General features: G+C 34.6%; 1 protein-coding gene across 2 annotated transcripts in view; it reads left to right on the top strand.

Annotated features, from left to right (window-relative positions):
- Nucleotides 1-23,616, top strand: part of LOC110036393 (HEAT repeat-containing protein 6) — a 135,471-nt gene that overhangs the window by 45,025 nt on the left and 66,830 nt on the right. For both annotated transcript variants that reach the window (XM_020740829.1, XM_020740828.1), the window contains exons 14-15: nucleotides 10,410-10,504; nucleotides 11,096-11,290. In XM_020740829.1, coding sequence (XP_020596488.1) covers nucleotides 10,410-10,504; nucleotides 11,096-11,290 — 290 coding nt within the window. The remainder of the gene's footprint in view (nucleotides 1-10,409; nucleotides 10,505-11,095; nucleotides 11,291-23,616) is intronic.

The raw sequence follows: 23,616 nt of genomic DNA, 5'->3' as shown, positions 1-23,616 counted from the left end.
TTCAATTTCTTCATTTAATTGAAAACATTTTTCTGTTGAATGTTCTTTTGCACAATGGAAATGACAATATTGAGACTGGTCTTCACAATCTGGATTTCTTAACTGCTTTGGCCACTTGACAGTCTTTTCATCCTTGATTGCCATTAAGATGTTAACACGTGACGTGTTAAGTGGTGTGTATTCTTTTTCTGATCGTTGCTCACGATTCCCTTGTGCCTTAAACTTTTTTCATTATGAGATTTGATTGTATTTCCAGCGTTATTCTTGTGCTTGCTTCCAATCGCTCAAATTTTTCCTTGTGAGCAATGATGACCTCATCTGCATAGATTTGTGTCTCAACACAGTGAATAAGGTCAGCATAAGAATGAACTGCCTCCCGCATCAACGACAAGTAGAAAGGTCCTGGGCGGAGCCCCCTAAGGAAGACTCCTCTTAGTAAAAGTATTATTATTATTATAATTACACATAAATTATGCATCTTTCCCCAGACGCATCATCACAGTGAAAGGAACGTCTCCCCTAGGCAAAATCGACGTTCTGGACGCGTCGACGCAGTTCGTTTCGTCATCCGGAGTCGTTTAGGCAACCTCGTCGACGATCGGGCCAAAAACGCATCGCGATCCTATTCCTGTCAAAATCTCAGTGCGAGCTCAATTAAACAGGACGGTGCTGAGTGCGACGTTGCCAGGTCAACGCGTACAGTCAATCCTAAGGCCAACAGTCCTATAGAAATTCTCCTTGAGCTTCCTCACAGTAGCCCCACCTATAAGTGCTAGAGGTTAAAACTACTATGCGAAACTTCAAGTCAAGCGAAGAAAAGCTCAGAATTTCTAACGGGGAGGGCTCATTCTTCTAGTTTTCTTGGAATAGTTGGCAGGAAATTGGCCGGAAAGTTCTACGGCTAGACCCTAGGCTATTAAAGAGGAGAGACTAGACCTCGACGAAAAGTGAGGTTAACAAATTGACCCCCATTAAGTCTTGCCTCTTGAGCTTGATTTTTAGGAGTACCATATCTTCCCGTCGAGTCTTGCCTCTTGGGCTCGACTTTTAGGGGTATGACAGCTTCTCATCCTCAAGGGGGCTTTCTACACAAAAATCTTTCTTGAGAAAATAAGAAAATTTCATTGAAATGATATTTTAAAGCAACATAAAATTTTTGCTAAAATAAAATTAAGAGTCTATAAGCCAGTTTTTTACTCAGATAATATGAGCTGGAGTTATACTTCTCATTCGATACCTTTCTACCTGTGCCTCTTGAGGCTTGTAGTCTTCTGAGGTCTTTGAGTGGAGACCCTGTCAACCACTTGCTCTCATGGAGTCTTTCTAGTGAGTACTCTGTCCACAACTAGCTTCCCATCGAGACTTGCCTCTTGGGCTCGTCTTCCAGGGGTATGAACTGTCAATCCTAAGGCCGTCAATCCTAAGGCCAACAGTCATCCTAAGGCCAACAGTCCTATAGAAATTCTCCTTGAGCTTCCTCACAGTAGCCCCACCTACTAAGTGCTAGATGTCAAAACTACTATGCGAAACTTCAAGTCGAGCGAAGAAAAGCTCGGAATTTCTAACGGGGAAGACTCATTCTTCTAGTTTTCTAGGAATAGTCGGCATGAAAGTTCTACGGCTAGACCCTAGGCTATTAAAGAGGAGAGACTAGACCTCGACTAAAAGTGAGGTCAACAAATGAACCCCCAATAGGTGTGGTGTGCTGGGCGAGCACACCGTGCGTATTGGCGTTAACCGATGAGATCAACAAAATTAACCCAGACTCTTAAGTCAACAGACCTAGAAAGAAGTGTAGAATCGAGTAACAACTATCTCCGTTGGGGAGTAACAGATACTCTCGTCGGGGAAAAGAAAAGAGATTCCAGAAATAACTATCGGGAAAACTAACGATTGAGGCGGAGACTCAATTTCAAATTCAATGTTTAATTTTGATCTTAACATTAATAATTTTAGAGAATAGGAATGTGTGAGAGGACCGAATCGAGATGGAAAGCATAGGGACTTACATCCAATTCAAAAGGGTGACAACGGTGGAGAGGACGGCAACCATTAAGGACATTATGCCAGAAAGAAAGGACTATACCAGTTCGAGCCACCGCTAGGGACATTACGTCTGAACTGGATCTAATCGAAAGATGTCTACCACTAAGGACATTACGCCAGAAAGAAAGAACTATACTAGTTCGAGCTACCGCTAGGGACATTACGTTCGAACTGAATCTAATCGAAAGATGGCTACCATTAAGGACATTACGCCAGGAAGAAAGACTTATGCCAGTTCGAGCTACCGCTAGGGACATTACGTCCGAACTGGATGTAATCGAAAAATGGCTACCATTAATGACATTACGCCAGAAAGAAAGGACTATACCTGTTCGAACTACCGCTAGGGGCATTACGTCTGAACGGGATCTAATCAAAAGATGGCTACCATTGAGGACATTACGTCAAAAGGAAAGGACTATGCCAGTTCGAGCTACCGCTAGGGACATTACGTCCGAACTGGATCTAATCGAAAGATGGCTACCTTTAAGGACATTACGCCAAGGAGACAGACTCCAAGGTGAGAATCAAAATTCTATTACTGACTCCTGGGAAGTCATGAAGTTTGATTGAGGGTTGAGGAGGGAACATGGCTCTAAAGGTCTGTCCCGAATGCAAGGAGTGGTGAGGAGTGTGACACTCTATGGGGAATGCAAAGAATTTCAGAAGATTTTGTGCAGAATGTGTAATTTTGCGGAGATGCGAAGAAAATTGGTACAGATCAGAACAGTCGTCCTACGCAAGCAAAGAGTTAGAAATCTCGAGCTCGAGATAAACAAACTCAAGTAAATTATTTTCTCTTCCTATTTTAACTGTTAAAATATGTTTTCAAAATTTAATTTTTGTTGGTTGATTTTTTCAAAAGAGTATTATATTTTTGAATTTCATTTTCATCAAATTTTCATTGCTTTGTTCTTTGTTCATTGCAGTTCAGAACCAACACATGGTTCCAAGGCTTTTATCCATCGCATCAAGAAGGGCAAATTAAACAAACAAATAAAATTCTGAAAGCAATTTCATTCATCTGCTGTAATAGGCGTTATAAATGGAATGTAGGCCAACGCTTCACAAAGGTACAATATGTAAACTGTATCAAAATACATCCAAAATATGTCATGCGAAGTACACATTATGGGCTGAGCACATCCGGTACATATCATATTTGTTGAAATGAAACGTAGTTAAAGAAGAAAGGAATCCTCTGAATATCCGTCACTGGTGTAGCAAGCTCTTAATCATGCTGACCTGCTAAGCCATGCTTCAGGACAAGAGTTCCCTTTGCACATGCCTAGAGTTGCAACCCTCTCATAGCTCGTAAGACAATAATTCTTCCAGCTTTGGATATGGCTGAAATCCATATGGTATCTTATTGTTGTCCATTCTTCGGAAGGTTACTGAAACTCTCGGGTATTGCACCCCTGGAATGCAGTGTTTGGCGATGTCTGCATCCTTGCCTTTAAGAAAAAGTACTAAACCAACCGGTAAGGGAATCTCCACACATCCTTTGAACTCTCCGGGGCTGATGACATCAATTTCTTTCCCAAATAAGATGTTACTTTTGCTCATCAACGAGACCGTACAGAAAGGCCTCACAAAGTCATGATGATAAGTGTGTGGAGGTATGCAATCTCCTTTGTCATAAATGTTAATAATACAACTATTGGGGATACAATCAGCAGGTAGTATATTCCATCGAACCATTCTTTTAATCATCCACTTTATCATCGGAGGTAGTGGATCCACTTGGTCATATCTGAGGATCCCGGGAGGATTCACTTGCTTATCTTTTGTAAAGTTGTAGCAGCAGCCACACTGTATAGTGATCCTGCCCTTTCCTCGCATCCATTTTCTTGGCTTGGAATAGGTCCTTTCCATCAATAGGCCTGCTTAACCTCTGTCCCTCAAATAAAAAATGCAGTCGATGATACTTCGTTCATCACTTTCTGAAAAGACTCTGGTGTCAAACCTTCTAATATGTTGATGAATCTCCCTTGTACTTCTTCGTGGAATTCAAAATTTCTCTTGTTTACTTTACTCATTCTGTAGTACTCTGTTGTGCTGACGATTGGTGGTTGTTGAGGGTGTTCCCTCATTTCAACGTTGGCGGGAACCCAAACTGATGCTGGTTCTGCCTCCAGCGAAATGTACGACGCGACATCCATCGGAACATAGGGCTCGGTACCCCATGGAACGAATTGCTCTATACCTACTGGGACATATGCTTCCTCCATCTGGTGGTCAGCGGTTTGAGATTTGTCATCGTTGGATTCATATTCCTCCAAGGTACTGTAGTGCTGCAGGTGTAGGACATTGCAGTCCAAACACTCTACGAAGGCCCTTGCAGCTGATGCACATACAGGTATCTCGACGAGGTATCTCGACGTTGCATGTTGCATGTCGGGCAACCCGTGCAGAGAACATCTGAAGCTGGTGGTATTTCTGGCACTGGAACAAATCCGGACTCATCGTCCGTAGTAGGTAGGCTAGAAGAGGTCTCTTGCCTGGATCATAGACATGCCCTTCAGGAATAGGGGTGAGCAGGTTTTATGTCTCTTGCTGGCGCCTGCTCTCCTCTCGTAGGAAATCCCTGTGCTTGCGTCGGTTATCGTTTATGCACATAGTACTTCACAGTGGTGCATCCGACATTCTTTCCTCGTTGGCAGCGACGAGACCTCCGACTGACGTAGCTGTCATGGAGGGCAGGCGGCTGGTCCCCTCCATCGGGTCTTGTTGTATAGTCACCTCTTTCCCCTTCAGTGAGGAATTAGCTTTGGCGCTGAACCTTAGTAGTGAGGGCAGTCCCTCCTTTTTCTGTTGGCTGACGACATCCATCAGAGGACCGTTGTAATTCATGTTGACTTCGTTAAATTTCATGTCGAAATCAATAGTGCCGCCTGCGGCGCCATTTTCTTGTTGAGTGCGAGGTTCCATCCATCTTTGAAGGCGAAGATCAACCTCTGGTCTGACATCTTCCTGCAGACGACAGAAAAAAAATCAGTGAGCTGAAGCTTAGCGTGAATAAGAACAAAACAAAATTTTTATTAGAGAAATTTTAGTTTATTGTTACCTTTTTTTGTGAGAGAGTTATTTATTCATGTATTTATCTTGTTTTATTTGGTAGTTTATCAAATTTAAATTTGAAGACAGGAAAGAGAGGATCGTAGCGTGTGATTTTCAAAAATTTTCGTTAAACTGAGGTTAATTACAAAATTTTTGGATCCGGTCACAAACATTTGGCCAAATAAATAATCCTAGAACAATCAAAATTTCAAAATTTCAATTCAAGCGATGTCAAGCTGCATAATATATTTTTAAGTATCGCACGCTGATTAAAAACATGGGTCTTTCTCCTCGGAAATCCACCAGCTGGTAGACTTCTCCTGAATAGACTTTCTACACAACAAATGGTCCCTCCCAAGTTGGCTCAAATTTCCCACGTATCTTGCTGCGTGCAAGAATAGGTCTTCTGAGAACGAGAACGAGGTCACCAACTTTAAAAAAATAAAAGAACTTATATATGAATGCTAGTATATGCATGTTTAGAGGAGTTCACCCCTTAATGATACGTGCAAGGGACACCTGTGTACCAATGTGCGTTGAGTTTTTGTATCACCCGAGATAATTGTGATGATTAGATCACTAACCGCGTGTCAATGAAATAATATCGGTCATGGGCGAGTACGCCAAAGCTTAACTCCCTAGACAATTGTGATATTTACATTGCTAACCGCTGTGCTGATGAGACAATATTGACCAGGAAGCATGACCAGGAAGCAGGTAAGCACTGACCAGGAAGCAGGTAAGAGTTTTTCCACCCTAGATAAGTATGATGTTTACACCGCTAACCGCTGTGCCAATGAAGCAATGTCGATCAAGGGTGTTAGGTTTTGTTGACGGTGATCCTCAAAATAACCAGATATATATGTAAAGAGTATAAAATAAAAGTAAAGAAAATGTATATAGAAGTATTGATTATTCTTTTCAGAAAAGGTCATTGATACATAAATTAGCATATGTAAGATTTCTTGTGAAAATATGAACGATTATTGTATTCCAAGATTTTTTTAAAAGATATGAAAGACTAGCATACATATTGAATTTTTTCTTATATGTTACTGTAATTTAGAAGTGTGATTGCTCCTGAGTTATCTTTAGATAATTCATTATGTCGCTTCAACATTTTTTTAAGGTAAAAGCTTTTGATTTAGATGAATAGAGGAGGAGATAATGCATATTGTAGGCAAGAACTTCAATCGAAAAGGTATAAATTTCTAATTGTTAATTAAATTAGCTTTCTTTAGTGGCTCTTTCGTGAATATTTGAATATTGTTAATGATAGAAATATAATAACAAAGAATTTATTTTCCACCGTCCGACAGTCCGTTCTCATCAAGCCCTGGACCGGGTCGTGATATTACATGCCTCGTCAACTCTACTTATATATGTAAGGATCAAGTTGGTGAGTTTAAGCTTCGAGATGTTTCATTTTGAATTGAATTTTTCTTTTAAAGGCATTGAAGTTCTTAGGTAATTGGTTGACAAAATATTTTTTGAGATTCTCTCGAGAGCATTTGATTCTCATTCCTTGAAAATAAGTTGTATTAGATTAAAAGTATGCATTCAAACATGATTCTTCAACACAATTCTTACGAATTCTAATGTTCATGATATGGAATTTTGGACTTGCACATATTTATCAAGTTTGAGCTTTGAATCTTGAAACGAAGTTTGACTTTTCCAAAATGAAGGCTTGCCTCTTTGAGCGGGCAATTTAGATTCAATTCATATTAGTTCGCGTAGGTTTGTTATGCTGATGTTTAGACTGATCGATGCGTCCTAATATGGCCTTGAACAGGCAAAAAATGCCTTACCAGTGTGGTAGGGTTCTACAAACTATCTAAATGGATGACAATTCTTGCCTCACTAGTGCTGATGACCATATTGGTTAAGCAGATATTAGCTTCACGCCTTAGCTAAGTGATAAAAAATGTATTTTGTAGATACATTCTGAGTAAAATAGAAATGGCGGATCAGTAATCAATATTCAATATATCATCCCATAATTTAAAAAATGCAAAGAAACAATAGGATATAATATTTCACCATCTGGTTTAATCATGATTGAACTGTTGAAACTTGAATTTATGCTTCTTCTAGTTCAATGTTCATTTTAATTTTTACAACCGTGAATTTTTATATTTTTATTGAAATTTATGCTTGAAGTCTCATCTTAAAATTCGGGCATATTTTTGAAAGTAAGATCCTCTTTGTTTGCAATTTTATATGAACATTGATATCATCAGAGATTTTGAATCTTTTCAATTTGTCTCTTTGGACCTTGTTTACTCTACCTATTTACTTGTAGAGGATCTAGTCTGTTGGTTTGTATATGATTTAAAAATATTTTGGATTTATGTCACATTATATGTTGAAAAATGATTCATGTAGCTGAGCCCACTTAGAATCTTGTTTAATGTTTTTGTATTCATCCAATTATATGCCTTGTCAACTCTACCTATATATTTAAGGATCTAGTTTGTGGGTTTAAACACCATGATCTTTCATTTTGAATTGAATTTTTATTTTAGAAAGCATTGAAGTGCTCAAGTAAATTGTTGAAAAAATAAATTTTGAGATTCGTTTGAGAGCATTTGATTCTTATTCTTTGAAAATAAGTTAGTTGTGTTAGATTGAGAATATGCATATGAACATGAACCTGACCCAAATTAATGGGATAAAGATTTGTTTGTTGTTTTTGCTGTATTCATCGCATTAAATGTTTTGTCAACACTACCTATATATGTGAGGATCCAGTTTGTGGGTTTAAGCACCGAGATGTTTCATTTTGAATAGAATTTTTCTTTTATAAGGCATTGAAGTACTTTGGTAAATGGTTGACAAAATAATTTTTGAGATTCAATTGAGAGCATTTGATTCTCATTCCTTGAAAATAAGTGAGTTGTTTTAGATTGAGAATCTGCATACAAACATGATTTTTTAACACAAGTCTTACGAATTCTAATGTTCATGATTCGGACTTGCACATTTTTTTCTAGTTTGAGCTTTGAATCTTGAAAAGAAGTTCGAGTTTTCCAAAATGATGGCTTGCCCTTGGAGCAGGCAATTTAAATTCAATTAATATTAGTCCGCATAGCATTCTTAGATGTTCGTTTGATCATCTAAGATATTTGTCGGAGCACACACATAAATTTGTTCTCGATGATTTGACTCATGATGCATGCCTTTTTCAAAACAGTCACTTGACTCACGGAACAAAACATGGGGCCATTTGCCTTATTTTAAATCTTTTTATGTGAAACAATATGTTTTTTTTTTCACGGGATCATAATATCATTGAAGATACGGATGAGTTATATTTAACGATTGATTTGCTTGTCACTTAAGACAATTTTAGTACCTGTGACATGTAGTGAATTAGGCCATTTGATTTTATTCGAAAAGATTTTGATTCACATGAACTCAAAAAGATTTGGAAGGTATGAAAGCCGGTTGTGGCGATCATTTACAAGTGTTTTCTAATTCAAGCTTAATATTGTTCACATTCTATTTGTCTGTGGGTGTTATTTAATGAATTGAGTTACGGTTATTGGGGAGTGTTTGTACCATTGCATGTAACATGTATCTGACCCCCATTTTTTTCAAGTGGAACCTACAGATGATCAATCTTTTTTTATAAGTAGCTCATTTTCTTTCTATGTTTAGTTTGCCTAGTGTATTTTTGAATGTCAAGTAAGGGAGTAATGTGTTTGTTAGTGATCTTCAAGGTTCCTTGCAAATTCTTTGTATATTTATTTCTGTGTTTAATTTGTTATTCAGTTTTTGTTTTTCATTTCTTTAGGCACTACCTGTATGCAATGTTAAGTAATTCTTAAATTCATTTTGCAATTTTAGTTTTATTGAGTCATTTTTTAGGTTCAAGAAATCATTATGCTTGTTTCATTTTAAGTCATGTCATTGAAACGTTTACAATTTTTTGGCATCTCCCCTGTGTAGGGAGCATTTGTGTCAAGTTTGTGTCTGCTTGCTCATCAAAAAAAAAAAAAAGAAAAAAACAAAGATCGGTAGTGTTTAAGATATCTCGATCGGCTTCTACATATGCAGCATCAATAAAGTTGCATAGGAGCCGTCGTGAAAGCTACAATATGATTTTCTGCTGCATCTTGAAAGACAATCATATATTTAGTTTCGCAGTACAAGTTTTCAACTCTCACTGCGCCATGAAAAGAGCGTATGAGTCTTTCCCCTACCACGTCAAGAAAGACATGTATGGCATTCACTGCACCAAAAAAGTAGAAGCAATATAGGTTTTCCTTGTTCATCAAAATGATATATATATAGGTATTTAAATATTATGATACCTCTTTGCACATTGTGTTGACATGGCAAAGACGCCATGAGATGTTCCTTGAGGCGAGGCAATGATGAAGAACGACTAAGTTTACTTATTTACCCTCAGGCGAGGCAATGATGAAGAACGACTAAGTTTACTTTTTTTTCTTCTTTTTTACTCTATCTTTCCATTATTTTTCCTTTTTCCTTTTTTGTGGTCTTTCTTGGTTTAGTGAGAGAAGGTCGGAGAGAGAATGAGGGGAAGAGAGAGAAAAAAGGTTTTGGTTGGGTAGTTTGAGGAAGAGCGAGAAGTGGGGGCTGGTCGGGAAGAGAAACATTGAGAGAGATTCTTTTATAATGATAGTTATTTTTGATTCACTGTATAGGTGACCGAAATAGGATGGCGAGAGCTAATGTAAATTGTTTTTTGTTGATGATTCTCAAGCTCTATATTTAATCATAAATTATTTAGTTTGAGGTAGTATTGGTGTTGACGGCTTCTTGACCATGGCTATGGTCACAGTCTTCTCAGGAGGATCTTCCACATTTTTTTTTGCCAAGTTGGCTGTTAATATCTATGTTTTATGTTATTATTATTATTATTATCATTATCAGATGATAACAGACTTTATTTTTTGGGCTCACGGACATGTTCTGTTTGTAGCATTTCAGATGGTAGTTTACTGTAGATGCTAGATAGCAGCCATCTTGTTGGATAAAAATAGCATTTGAAAAAAGTAAGCAAGGCTAGAATAGCTGTTCAACATTCCATATTTCACTTCAGTCTTTAAGACCGGTGACACAGAACCAAACAATTAAACAACTGATATGTTGCATCTTCTTTCTAATAATACTTAAATTTTGATAACACCATACTTCAATAATAGTGGCTCAAACAACATTTTGTTATAAGGGAAAGTCCAATATTGTTATTATAGATTTTAGCCTAATTTAAAATTTGTCCTTCAATGTTGTTTCCAAGTCTAAACTCGACATTGTTAAGCTTAATCCAGGTGCCATATCTCAAAATGGAATGAGTGTACCTTTTCTTCTGATTGAACTTTCTGAACTGGGAAGACATCCGGCTATTACATTTGAGGCCCTCCAGGTTATAATAATATTTAGCTTGATTAGATATTACTCTTATTTTTTTATATTTATGTTAGTTTATTTATTGCACCTGAAAGCACTTGCCAAGGCTCATATGCATGTCAAAATATACTTCATTGTGAACAGATCTTATTTGACTATTATGGTTTAGAGGTTGCTGACATTTGGCGTGTTGCGTTTTTTCTACCACTTAATAATTTATGGTTAGAAAAGATTCTAAACCTGTTGCTTTGTTTTGCACCAAAGTTTCCTTACTAGGATATCAGAAAAAAGCTGAAAAAAATGTGGGAAATTTGATCTTGAACTGGTGAACGTATGATGCTACGAATGAATTGCTTTCATTTCATCTTGATACGTGAATTACCTATTAACTTGTGTATTGATTCGTTTATGCTTCTATCTTTCAAAAATATGCTTGATGAAGGATTTGGTGTTTGGGATAATTCATATTGCAAATTCCTCAGTTTGTAGCTGTAATATAGGTTACATATTATTATATTATGATTTTAGCATCATAATTAGCTGAAGAAACCATCTCTGCTCATCCATTTCTAATCAATTCAGCATTCTTCTTCTTCCGTGTTTGCAGGTCTTGAAAGCCATTTCACACAACTATCCAAGTATAATGAGTGGATTCTGGGAACAGATTTCGGCAATTGCCTACAGATTCTTGCATACGCCAGTTACTCCTGATTTTTCCGGCTGCAATGGTGGATCATGGATGGGAGATCATGGCAAAGCTTCGGGCCCTATTAGTGAAAGATGCACGGTGGCTGCTATAAAGGTCCGTTTTTTTTTCTGTTTTTCTATATCCCATATTTTAGTTAATTCTCCAACCTTATCTTCTTGGATCTGATGGGGACAATGGTACATGTTGCTAATCTAATCTGTAGTCATCCCAGACCTTCATCCTTCCATAGTGTGGATCATTTCTCTCTTTTTTGTTTTGTGTAGGACTGGTTTTTGGTCATGATTCTTATGCTTTGGAATGATATTGAGTGCTGTTTTGGGGTGCAGGAACCAAATATTAAATCTCTCCATTGTAATGAATCTATTGATAATATGGCTGTGAAAGGACTTGCTGTGAGAGTAACGCTTATGATAGACATTATGAGGATTATGCCAACAAATATTATGACAAGCAAAAATGTTGGCCTTATGACATTAGATGAAAGCATATTGATGAAGATATAAGTAGGTAAGTTAAAATTGATTTCTCTAACTTTGACGGACAACAGATTATAAGGTCATTTCTGTCTGGAGAATGAATATGAAAAATTTATTTGCTTGTAGACATCTTTTGTTGAGTGACTATAAAAATTTCTGAAACCAAAACTAATTGGGCAAACTAAAATATATTTGATGAGTTTGGAGTGACAAAGTAAGGGATTAGGATTAAAAGCAAACAAAAAAGAAAAGGGCTAAAATGTAATTGTCATTAAAAGAGAAATATTAGCCTTTATCCTATTGTGACTGGCTGCTTAATAAATATGACTAATTGAACTAGGGAGCACAGATTACAGTTGATTATTGAATATATCTAAGGAGATTTTTTTCTGTCCTGACTTGTGTTATAAGGAAATATTTTAAAACAATACTTTATTGGATTATTTCTGATTTGAGAATTGACTTTAAATAAGGAATGGAACCACATCATATTTACTAATTTGAGGAGGCTTTTTAAGTTGCTTTTGATTTTGGGGCAACGACCAAAATTTTCTATGCTTAGAAAATTACTTATAAAGGAAATTTTACTTTTTATACCTCGTAGTTGCATAAATTGGATAAATGCGCCTGCTGTTTGTTTAATTAGAAAAGTATGCCCGAAAGCCATTTTAGTAGCACTATATGTATACAAGCCTCTAAAATCAGTCTTACTGCTTCGACTTTTCATTCCAGCATCTTATCCGAGAATTACAATTCTTTGTTTCTCCTGCAATCTAATCTCTCCCATGCATTCTAATACTCCTGCTGAGAGTTATTGGAACTAGAATGCAAAGAAATGGGTGCTGGCTTATGATATGCTTATATATATTAGTAATAATATAAATTAGTTACCTAATTATCTCAACTTGCAGCATTTCTCTTCCTCTTGAAGCTTTCAGTTGCTGTGACGGGATGAAAATGGGGAAAATGGAGTGGAAATTCATATAATGCATTTGTTTATTATATATATGTGATTAGATAAAACCAATTTTTATATAAAAATAATTATAATCCATCATAGCCGTCCAATTTTCCACTCCCCGTTGCATGCCAACCTTGGTGGAAAAAAATTATCTGCTACAATAAAACTGTGGTGAACAGTAAAGTTCATAAAAAACTTGGGAATTTTACTAAAATGTAGATTAATTAAATAAATTTTACACAATTAAAATTTAATATATTCTCCTATATATTAAAAAGATCTTAATGAAATATATAGTGTTATAAAAGTAATTTGGATGATTTTTAAAGGATTTGAAAAAACAGGGTATATTTTGAAGTCAACTAAAATTTTACTTATTTGGCAATTTTTGGGTATTACAAAATTCCTCATGTACTTGTTAGCTCTTTTTTACATCACTCTTATATACAATGGCAAATGATGGGATCCAGCCTCTCTTTCTGCAGTCACAATGATAAATGATTGATGCTTTATCTCATCTACATCCTACCTCTCCACCTTTTGCTTATCCATCTCCATCTATACCTCATACCTTACATCAATGAAGTCATAGGCTGGGTTAGTATCAGGCTTCTCTTGCTCTCTTTCTTCCCGTATTCTCTCTCTTTGGCTCCCAATATGTACAAGATTAGAAAAAAGTGTTTAGGGCATATCCAATTTCCGCTTCAACTTTATTTGATTATTTTCTAACTTATTTTGGCTACTTCTCAACACTTTAATAATAAAAGTAAATGTTGCTTTGCCCATTTTTTGTGCTAAATGTATCCAAAGTGGTTCTTTTGTTTTGATGTATGAATATGATGATAGGGAACTATCTACCATATTTGTAGATGATAGGTTCCATTTTGTACATCATAGATGCATTTATGCATAAATGCATCGTTTTTGTTTTTTTCGATATTTTAATGCAAATGCATACTCTCAAAAAAAAAAAAAAAAGGGTACGTTTGACCTTTTATATGATGGAATGAATAGATCTTTAGCTACTCATGATTTTGTTTCCTCCATTACTCTCTTCTAAAAAAAAGGTTTTTTTGCTTTCTTCTATAGAGCTCAAAATGGGACAGGCAATGTATAAGTATGTATAATGGGCTCATAGAATTTGTCATCAGTTTTATGTATTATTGTAGGATGGATACTGTTTGGAAAGAACAAGAAAGGCTTGTGAGCTAAATTACAATAATGAAGAAGCAATGTTAAAAAATTTTTACCCTTGAGTGCATTGCTGTTATTTTTAGCTCAATATCTTTATTTTTTCTCCCCAATCCTCCCTAACTCTAGGATGGTTTCATATCTTCAATATTATATTGACATGGCTCATCCAATTTTAGTGTTCTAGGTTGGGGCATTTTTTTCGGAGCAGTGCTCTCACATTATATAATATATTTTTTAGCATTCTTATGTCATCTTTCAAAATATCACAACTTATTGTTATAAAAAAATGCATCCTTTTCTTCAATCATTTGAAAATTAATTATGAAAACAACATTGTATTTATCATATTTGAGGAGCTCACCATCAACAAAGAAGTATAGCTCAAGCTTTCATAGATATTCTCTCTTAATGCAATTTAGTATTGCACCCTTTAGGTCTATTTTTGAGTTTCTTATCTTCATTGCAGTTGTTATCAAGCATCTTGTTTCCTCTTCTCATCCTGCAGAACTCCTTAATAGATGAGAATTCTCTAAAGAGCTCAGTGAACAAAAAAAAATTCAGTAATTCCAAATGCTATGTTCTTTCCAATGTGGAACACAATAATGCACCCTCATTGTTAGAATTAGTTACTGTTTTCAGTAAAGTTGATGAACCAACAACAACAACAACAACAACAACACAAACAAAGCCTTAATCCCACTACATGGGGTCGGCTACATGAATCCTTTTTCTCAATTGCGTCCTATTTAGTGTCATATTTTCATTTAGTTCTAGTAAATTAAGATCATTTTTAATACAATAAGCCCAAGTCTTCCTAGGTCTACCTCTGCCTTTCTTAACACAAGTCGAATCTAAAACATCTACTCTCCTAATCGGATCATCAGATAGTCGACGTTTAATGTGACCAAACCATCTAAGACGATTTCTCTAATTTTGTCTGCCACAGGAGCTACACCAACCCTATCATGAATATATTCATTCCGCATTTTGTCTCTAAGTGTAAAGCCACTCATCCACCTAATCATTCTCATCTCGGCAACACTTAACTTATTATTATGCTTCTCTTTTAAAGGCCAACATTCAGCGCCATAGAGCATTGCAGGTCTCACCACCGTCTTATAAAATTTTCCTTTCAGTCTTAGCGTTACTTTTCTATCACACAAAAGGCCCGAAGCATTCCTCCACTTCAACCAACCAACTTGAATTCTACTATTAACATCCCCATCTATATCACCATCGCTTTGGACAACGGACCCAAGATATCTAAATCGTTCACACCTTTTAATAATTTGATCACCCAAAGTCACACTTCTGTCACTAGAGCTATTACTACTAAAATTACATTCCATATATTCAGTTTTAGTTCTACTTAAACGAAGGCCTTTAGACTCCAATGTAGACCTCCATAATTCAAGTTTATCCTGGGCTTTTTCTCTCATTTTATCCACGAGAAGAATATCATCAGCAAAAAGCATACACCAAGGTACATCCTCTTGTAGATGTCCAGTAAGACCATCCATAACTAAAGCAAAAAGATATGGGCTTAAAGTCGATCCCTGATGTAAACCAACAGAAATAGGAAAATATTTTGTCAATCCTCCTTCAGTTTGAACACAAGTAACAGCTCTAGTATACATATCTTTAATGACTTGAATATAAGTCAAATCAACACATTTCTTCTCGAGAACTCTCCAAAGGATATCTCTTGGAACATTATCGTAAGCTTTTTCTAAATCAATAAAAATCAAAATATAATTTGGAAAATTATGAGGATAATCTTAGTAGGTTTCCTTTGGCCAGACAAGTCTATGAAAAATATTATGATCTTTCGAATTGTTTTGTACATTTCTATATTTAATCAAATATATAAACCTTGTGATAATTTATGTAAATTATACACTTATTGAAATTTGACAAAATCAGTTCCACATTGTGCATAAAAATCATATTTACTTACTGTAAAAGTTAAAAATTATTTTAGTTTTTAAAATAATATTAAAGAGTTTCGTAAGCCAAGAAACTTCTAAATCTCCTAAATATTTCCATACTTCAATTGGGATATCATCAGGTCCTACAGACTTTCCACCCTTGGTTTTCTTTAAAGCATCCTCAACTTCTTTTTTGCTGATGTGACGGTAAAAATGAAACGTGTCGATCGTATTATCAGAAACTTCATTAAAAAGATTATCAAAGTAACTTACCCACCTATGTTGAATATCTTTTTCTAAGAAAAGTAATTTTTGATTTTCATCTTTAATACACGTTACTTGAGTTAAATCTTTGCTTTTCTTTTCTCTTTATTTGGCTAGTTTGTACATATATTTTTCACCATCCTTAGTATCTAATCTATTATAAAGATCATTAAAAGCAGAATTTTTAGCGTCATAGATTGTTCTTTTAGACTCCCTGTGGGTCGTTTGATATTTTTCCCAATTGTCTAAGCTTTTACATTTAAACCAATTTTTATAACATAACTTCTTATTTTTATCTTTTCTTGCACATTATTATTCCACCACCAACTATTACTATTTTTATTTGTAAATACTTGTAAATACTTTTTCTTTTGATTTTCCAAGCACATCTTTTTCTACTTGTTTAATAGTGTTTGTTACTTTATCTCACATCGCATTTGCTTCTTCATGAATATATCAAATTTTAAAATCTTAAATTTTACTCATAAAAATAATTTTATTTGTGTCTTTTAAGTTTCTCCATCTAATTCTGTAATGCTGAGTCATAGTATTTTTTATTTTACAACTTTTAATCTTAAAATCTAAAAATAAACGATGTTGGGTATTTAAATTTTCACTTGGAATGACTTTACAATCATTACAATCACGACGATCTCTTCTTCTCATAAGAAAATAATCAATTTGTGTTTTATTAGATCCACTCTTATAAGTAATAAGATGTTCATCTCTTTTCTTGAATAAAGTGTTAGTAATAACAAAATCACACACTAAAGCAAAATCTAAAATAGCTCTACCTTCTTCATTACTTACTCCAAAACCGTAGCCACCATGAATATTTCTGAAACCTTCTACCACTCTACCGACATGTCCATTTAAATCTCCTCCAATAAAAATTCTTTCTTCAAGAGGTATCATTTGTATTAAGTCTTCTAAGTCATTCCAAAATTTATTTTTAGACCTTGTATCTGAACGTACTTGAGGAGCATAAACACTTATAATATTAAAAATCTTAGTAAAAGATTTGAAGAGATATAATATTAAAAATCTTAGTAAAAAGCATAAACACTTATAATATTAAAAATCTTAGTAAAAGATTTGAAGAGATATAATATTAAAAATCTTAGTAAAAGATAGTAAAGTTGATGAACCATGACATAAAAATTTATATTGCAAAAGATTTGAAGAGATGATTAAATAGGGATGTTAAATCATTGATAATGAGATAATTAGCCTCCAACTACCTAATAAAACTATGCTATTCCATATTCGAAGCATGATTGAACCAACTTCAAAGTTTCTCCATAATATGATCGAACAAAGTTCAAACCATCCTTGAAACATTATTGAACATTCTTAACAATGATAAAATGATGATCAAATTTTAGGCTTTGAATTTTTTGTGTTCGAATTTTATGTGAGAGTGTTCTTCTTTGTTAAATTTTTTGAAGATAGAATATATTTTTCATAATACAGTACCCAGATACTGCACATTCATTTTGTGAGAATTTTAACTTATGATTTTAGATTTTTCATAAGCATACGGTCCTACATGTAATTGCATGTTAGAGTGACGAGAAAAGTCTTTCAATTAAGGTTAGTCATTCGAGACTAAATACTGAGTTTGAGTAGCATCATTTTTAATTTTAGATTAACATAGAGTAGATGGTGGGGGGATAATGACAAATAAGTTTAAGTTGTCATAGTTCTATCACCTTAGATTATAGTAGACCATGATCTTCTTCATCAGATGTAGTCTATCCAATTTTATCGAACTATCCATTTTAGGGGCCATGAATTGCTTTGCTTAAGGAGATCGTGTATAGCTAGGGAGAATGTTTGTCGAAAGGAATAATTTATAATTCTACATTACCTGATAGTGGACTTTGTGATCTTTAAAGTGCACTTAATGATTTACAACTCAAGTAGTTTGAGCCATTCTGGAATTTTACGACTTTTGAATTTAATGCTATTTTCTTACGACAAACCACATGGTCACAAAATCTTGGACATAACAGTTCTTTCTGTGGTATCATTTGACAACACATTTATACAGTCAAAGGAAAATGGTCATGTTTTTATTGACATGAAAATTTTTAATTGTAATTTTTATTTATGCTTGATACAACGTTTGCTCTTTCTAATTTAATGTTAAGCCTAAATTTATTATTCTTGATTGATGAATGCATTTTACTCTTTAACTTTAAGCAGTAATAATTTTATCTTGGTTAATCTGCATCGGGAGTCACAGGACATTTTGTTAATAACATTGTTTTTGATTGTTATTTTTCATTAACATGACTATCATTAGGGTATTTGTCCAATTTGTTTCTTTGGACATTGTCAATTTTGGTTTTTTGCCTGCAGAAGTTGGATGTGTGATTTTCTTATAATTTGAATTGAGTTAAAATACTTTGCATTATATACTTGTTAATTTTATTGTTACTAGTAGAGGATTTTGTTCGCATGTTGAACACATTGTTCTATTTTGCGAGTATGATAGTGCCTAGAGTTTTGGTTTTAAAATAAATTTTCTTTGTAGAAGTATTGAAGACCATATGTAAATAGAAAATTGAAACAATTTTTGTCAGTGTATATTTGAGCACTCAACTCTAAATTTACTTGACTTGAGAACTCACATTTGATTGGTGTTATTGATTGTTCATGAAGAGGTGGAAATCTTAAAACTTGTGAATAGGGAGAATCATATTTCAAAATATGTGACATTCCATTACTTTATGGGCACGGAGTCTTTCGTAGGAACCTTGTGCACCATAATGGCTGAAATATTTAATTTTAGAGGAGAGCTTTTATGCATTTTTCTTGAAAACAATCTTTTTTCTAAATTGGATGCATGCTCTTAAAAGCGAGACAATTTAAAATTTATTGTCCCCTTAATTCACATGGCATTCTTAGACTTTTTGTTCACATTTTGTACCTTTGTCAAAGCATATGCAAATATATTAATTTTGACGATTTGGTGTATTTGGAAAGCGTGATTTTTTTTTTGCGTGCACAATTTTCAAAGTAGTACTATGAAATTTGCAAAATTGTTTAGTGAACTTATGCAATGCACTCGTATGTTTTTTGGTGCCTTTATATGACACTTATTTTTTGGTACATCGTGATGTATATTTGCGCTTTTCTTTCATGCATTTACTTGTTGCACAAGCATATTTTCTTATATGCTTTCAGTGTTGTTGGTGCGCTTAAAAGATGCATTTGCACATTTTTTGACGTGCTTGCAGAATGCAATTGCAACCTTGTTAATGCACTTGTGAAGTACATTTTCAAGCTTTTAAAGGTATTTGCATGACTTTTGAGGTTTTATATGAGTTGAACACTGTCTTGCAAGAATTGAAATAATTTAAAATTTGTTATTAGTGAATAATATTTTGTCATTAGAATGAATATGATTCTTTTTTTATAGTTTTGAAATGGTCGCTTTTCATTTGTTTGTATGTACGCATTGCAAATTCGGTGACAATTTTCGCAAACTAAAATAATTAATTTATGTTTAGTATATTATTTTCTCCATCTTTATGTGAATATACTTTGGTAAGGTGGGCTACCCAATGAATTATTTTTTATCCTCTAAAAATGAGGGCATAGCTTGGTTCATTTTCACATTTGCTTGAGTTTTTTCACTTTCTTAGGCGTGTTCTAAAGTTTCAAGTGTCACAGTAACAACTGGGCAATTTTGTTAATGAGAGGAAGAGATTGCGAGTTGTGGCGCTAGTATTTTCTGCATAGGATAGTGTTCTTAAGTGTAACACCCAATTTAGCGGAAGAGGTAAAATCTTAGCAATTATAAAATATATTACATTTTGGCATTCCACGAATTTCGACGAAATTAATTTTAGAAAATTCTACATGTCGTACCGATCAATTTGGTATGTAACACCTTGTATGAATTAGAAATGCGTGTGAAGATATAATAATTGGAATTATATGCTTAATTAAGCTTTTGGTTTATTTTTTAAACTCGTATTACTGTTTCCACCGACCTATTAATGTGATTCTTAGCTGTGGGATGCAATCAAAAAGGCCGATTTTCTGGGTGTGGGGGGGGCGGGGGGGGGGTGGGGGGGGGTCTGAATAATGCATGTGAAGCTTCACAAAGTCCTCATTCCTTGCAATTTTAGTTTCTCGCAAGACCTACGACTCAGTTTCTGCAGCATGGACGGGATCGAACATAATTGATGACCTGTAAGGTGCCGCAATCTCCAATTCGGCGTTCTAGGGAGAACGAGAAGTAGGAAATCCTCTTTCACAATATTCCAAACATTCCTTTCCTTTTCTATGATTCTGTTTTGATATTTACTACAAATTGAGGCATTCGATGTGTTCCTTGTTGTTATAGCTTTGCCGGAACAGGCACGTGACGGTCGAATTGAGAACTGTGCTCTCTGGTAGGTTCATTTTACGAGCTGTTGGGAAGGGTTGAGGGAATAGGAACGAGAGGAAAGGGGAGTAAGAAATATCAAAGAATGTTTGGTTGTGTCGAGAAATTTTTTAAGAATTTATATTTGAGTTATGTTGGGGTTGTATCACAATATAAGTCAAGAATTTCATGATATTCTAAGATGTTTATAATCTTTAGGTTGTTTATATTAGATGGCAACTCAAGGCGAGATTAAGGCAACTCGTCGTAGGGTTGTTCCGTCAATTCGGGTGAAATAATTATGTGCTAAATTAAGAATAGTAACTTTCTATAGTATTTTTTGGACGACTACATTGATATATGGATGCACTTAAAACTGTTGCATGTTGTCGAATGCTTGCGATTATATGGCGCTAGCATTAAACTAACACTTGGCAATGATTATGATTTTCCTATAATATTGAAGTGATGAGCATGTTATGATATGTTTGTTGTAGGTATTCATATCATGTTGATTATGCATATAATCATGAATTGACTATTATTGCGTGTTACTTGAATTATGATTATATGAATGTTAGAAGTGTTGTGGTAGACTATTACATGAATGCGAGTAAATACGGATGATAGGGAGCGTTAAGATTCCCGACTTTCAGTATTAAGAAGAAGGCTAAATTCAGGAATCAGTAGTGTTGGACAACTACAAAAAGTAATGAACCATTGATATTGGGGGGCTTTGATAAGTGTTATCTTGAAAGTGGCCAAACCCTTATCAGTAGTTAATAAAACCTTCGGGCAGGGTAATGACCCAATGACATGAAACAATATGAAAATAATTAAAACCTACATAATTTAAAGTGACATTCCTATGATTATGATTATTAACTATGAAATCTATTTGGATATGCCTATGATTGCACGTGAATTGATAAAGTACACGCTTCACATTAATGCAATTATTTTTTACAGCACATGTATTTTTGCGAAAATTGCACAAGAAGACAAATATCACCGATTTTTGTTCGACCTCCATGATCTGTTAAGATTGACTTGAACTCATTTTGAAATTAGTGGTTTATCAGCGCTAGTTGAATGAGCCAGGAGAATTTAAATGAGTTGAACTTCTCCAATGAGTAGTGACTGACCCAAGCAAGCAACAAAAAGATTTTGGCAAGGTATGTCAAATGCAAAACTCTGCAGGGAGAACGTCAAATCTTAGGTCCTCAATTAGTTGATGAAGCTTCATAGAAGATTAGATTAATCAGTTAGATTAAAATCTACTTAAGATCAACAACAAAAATATTATGACCCAACACAGAAAGCTATAGAATTTTAGATTGGTGATTTTATATCCTTAAAAGTCAGGCTAATGTAAGGTATAACTAGATTTGGTCAAGGAAGCTAGTTGAGTTCTAGAGATATTGGTTCTTTTGAAATCATAGAAAAGATTGGTCCAGTTGTTTGCAAACTAGCTTTATCTGTTAATATTGTTAATATTCATGATTTGTTTCACATTTTAATGTTGAGAAAATGGATTACAAATGCAGGTAATAAAATTTCACACGAAGGCATTGACTGCAAAAATATTTAACATATATTGAGAAGTCTGAGAAAATTTTAGTAACAGATGTTAAGAAGCTGAGGACCAGACGAATTTCCAATGTAAAAATAAAATGGAAGTATATGCCTGAAAAAAAGCTTAACGAGAAAAAATTTTTGCAAAAATTAAGAAGTTTGAGGAAGAAATTTTTATAAGATAAGGAGAGGTTTATCGCCTAATTGTGAAAAAACATGCAAAATTTTAGTAATTGTAAAATATATCTCACTTTTAGCATTCCTAAAAGTCGAACAAAATAATTTTATAAAATTCAACACTTTGAATTGATCAATTTGATATGTAAATCACATATGAATTATAAATGTATGTGAAAATATAAATGCTACAAATTATAATTTTAAGAATTTGATTTATTTCTAAAACTCGGATTAATGTTTCCACCGACATATTCTTTTTAGCAGTGGGATTCAGTCAAATGGCTGCGACTCCTGTGTGTGTGTTGGGGGGGGGAGATAACACATAGGAAGCTTCCTCAATTCCTCGTTTCTTTCATTTTTATCTTCCCGTAAGACCCGCTGCTCTGTTCCTATAGCTCATTTGAGATCGAGCAGAACAGACGACCTGTAGGGAGCTACAACCTCCTATTTGGGTTTCCAGGGAGAAAACTAAAGGAAACTCTTTTTCATGATATTCCAGACATTTCTTTTCTTCCCTATGTTTTTATTTTGATATTTACCATGAATTAAGGCATTCCACATGTTCTCTGTTGTGGTAGCATTGCAGGAACAACCACGATATTGTCAAATCGAGAGCTACTCTCTCAGGTAGGTCCATTTCACGAGTTACAGGGATGATCTATTGTCGGCCATTTTATTGTTCAACTTCACTTTCGTAGTTTGGAAACGGTGATGATTTTGTGATTTTGAAAATAATTTAAATATAAATATAACTTTTTTTTTTTTAAAGAAGTAACATTTTAATTTTTAAAATAAGTGAGACCAAACGAGTCTCACATTTTTAATAGTTTAGATGATTTAATACAATACTACAAGCAATACATTTATCCCGAAGAATAAATATATTACTTGTAATAGGGATTTAATCATCCAGACTAAACAATTTGTGACATCCGTTTTGATCTGCGAAATATTTTATAAAAAGGCCAACAAGTTCCCCTATCTAACATAAAAATTAGATAGGGTTTATTTTATCTGGGTTCCTGGTTCCCTATAGAGGCAAGCCCCTATAGTTAATTACATCTTAAATGATCGAAATCACTTAAGATAACTCTCGATTAAGATCAGGTAGTTTTGCTTTCAAGATTTCAAAGTTTAGGTTTTCACGATTGGACATGGGAAAATCAAATAAGAATGACTCAAAATAGGAACAATTATTTAAGGAATCCAAAGGGAAGAAAAGTAGGGGACATCACAGATCCAGGAGAAACCCCGGAGATGTCCCAACTATCCTGATGTTCGGCTTTATGTCTTTGAAGTGATGATTATTTGATATTTCAATCCTGCAAATTATTTAAGATTTAGGACTTATGTTTGCACAACATCGGACTGTGCAAATAGCCTAAAAGACAGGAGGATTTACACCGTACCATACGGTAACCTCGGAATCCTAAAACGTTAGGACTTATAATTACACAACA

This window comes from Phalaenopsis equestris, unplaced genomic scaffold, assembly GCF_001263595.1.
Source record: "Phalaenopsis equestris unplaced genomic scaffold, ASM126359v1 Scaffold205936, whole genome shotgun sequence".
NCBI lineage: Eukaryota > Viridiplantae > Streptophyta > Magnoliopsida > Asparagales > Orchidaceae > Phalaenopsis > Phalaenopsis equestris.
The sequence above is the reverse complement of the archived record's forward strand: the minus strand, read 5'-3'. Positions and strand labels throughout refer to the sequence as shown.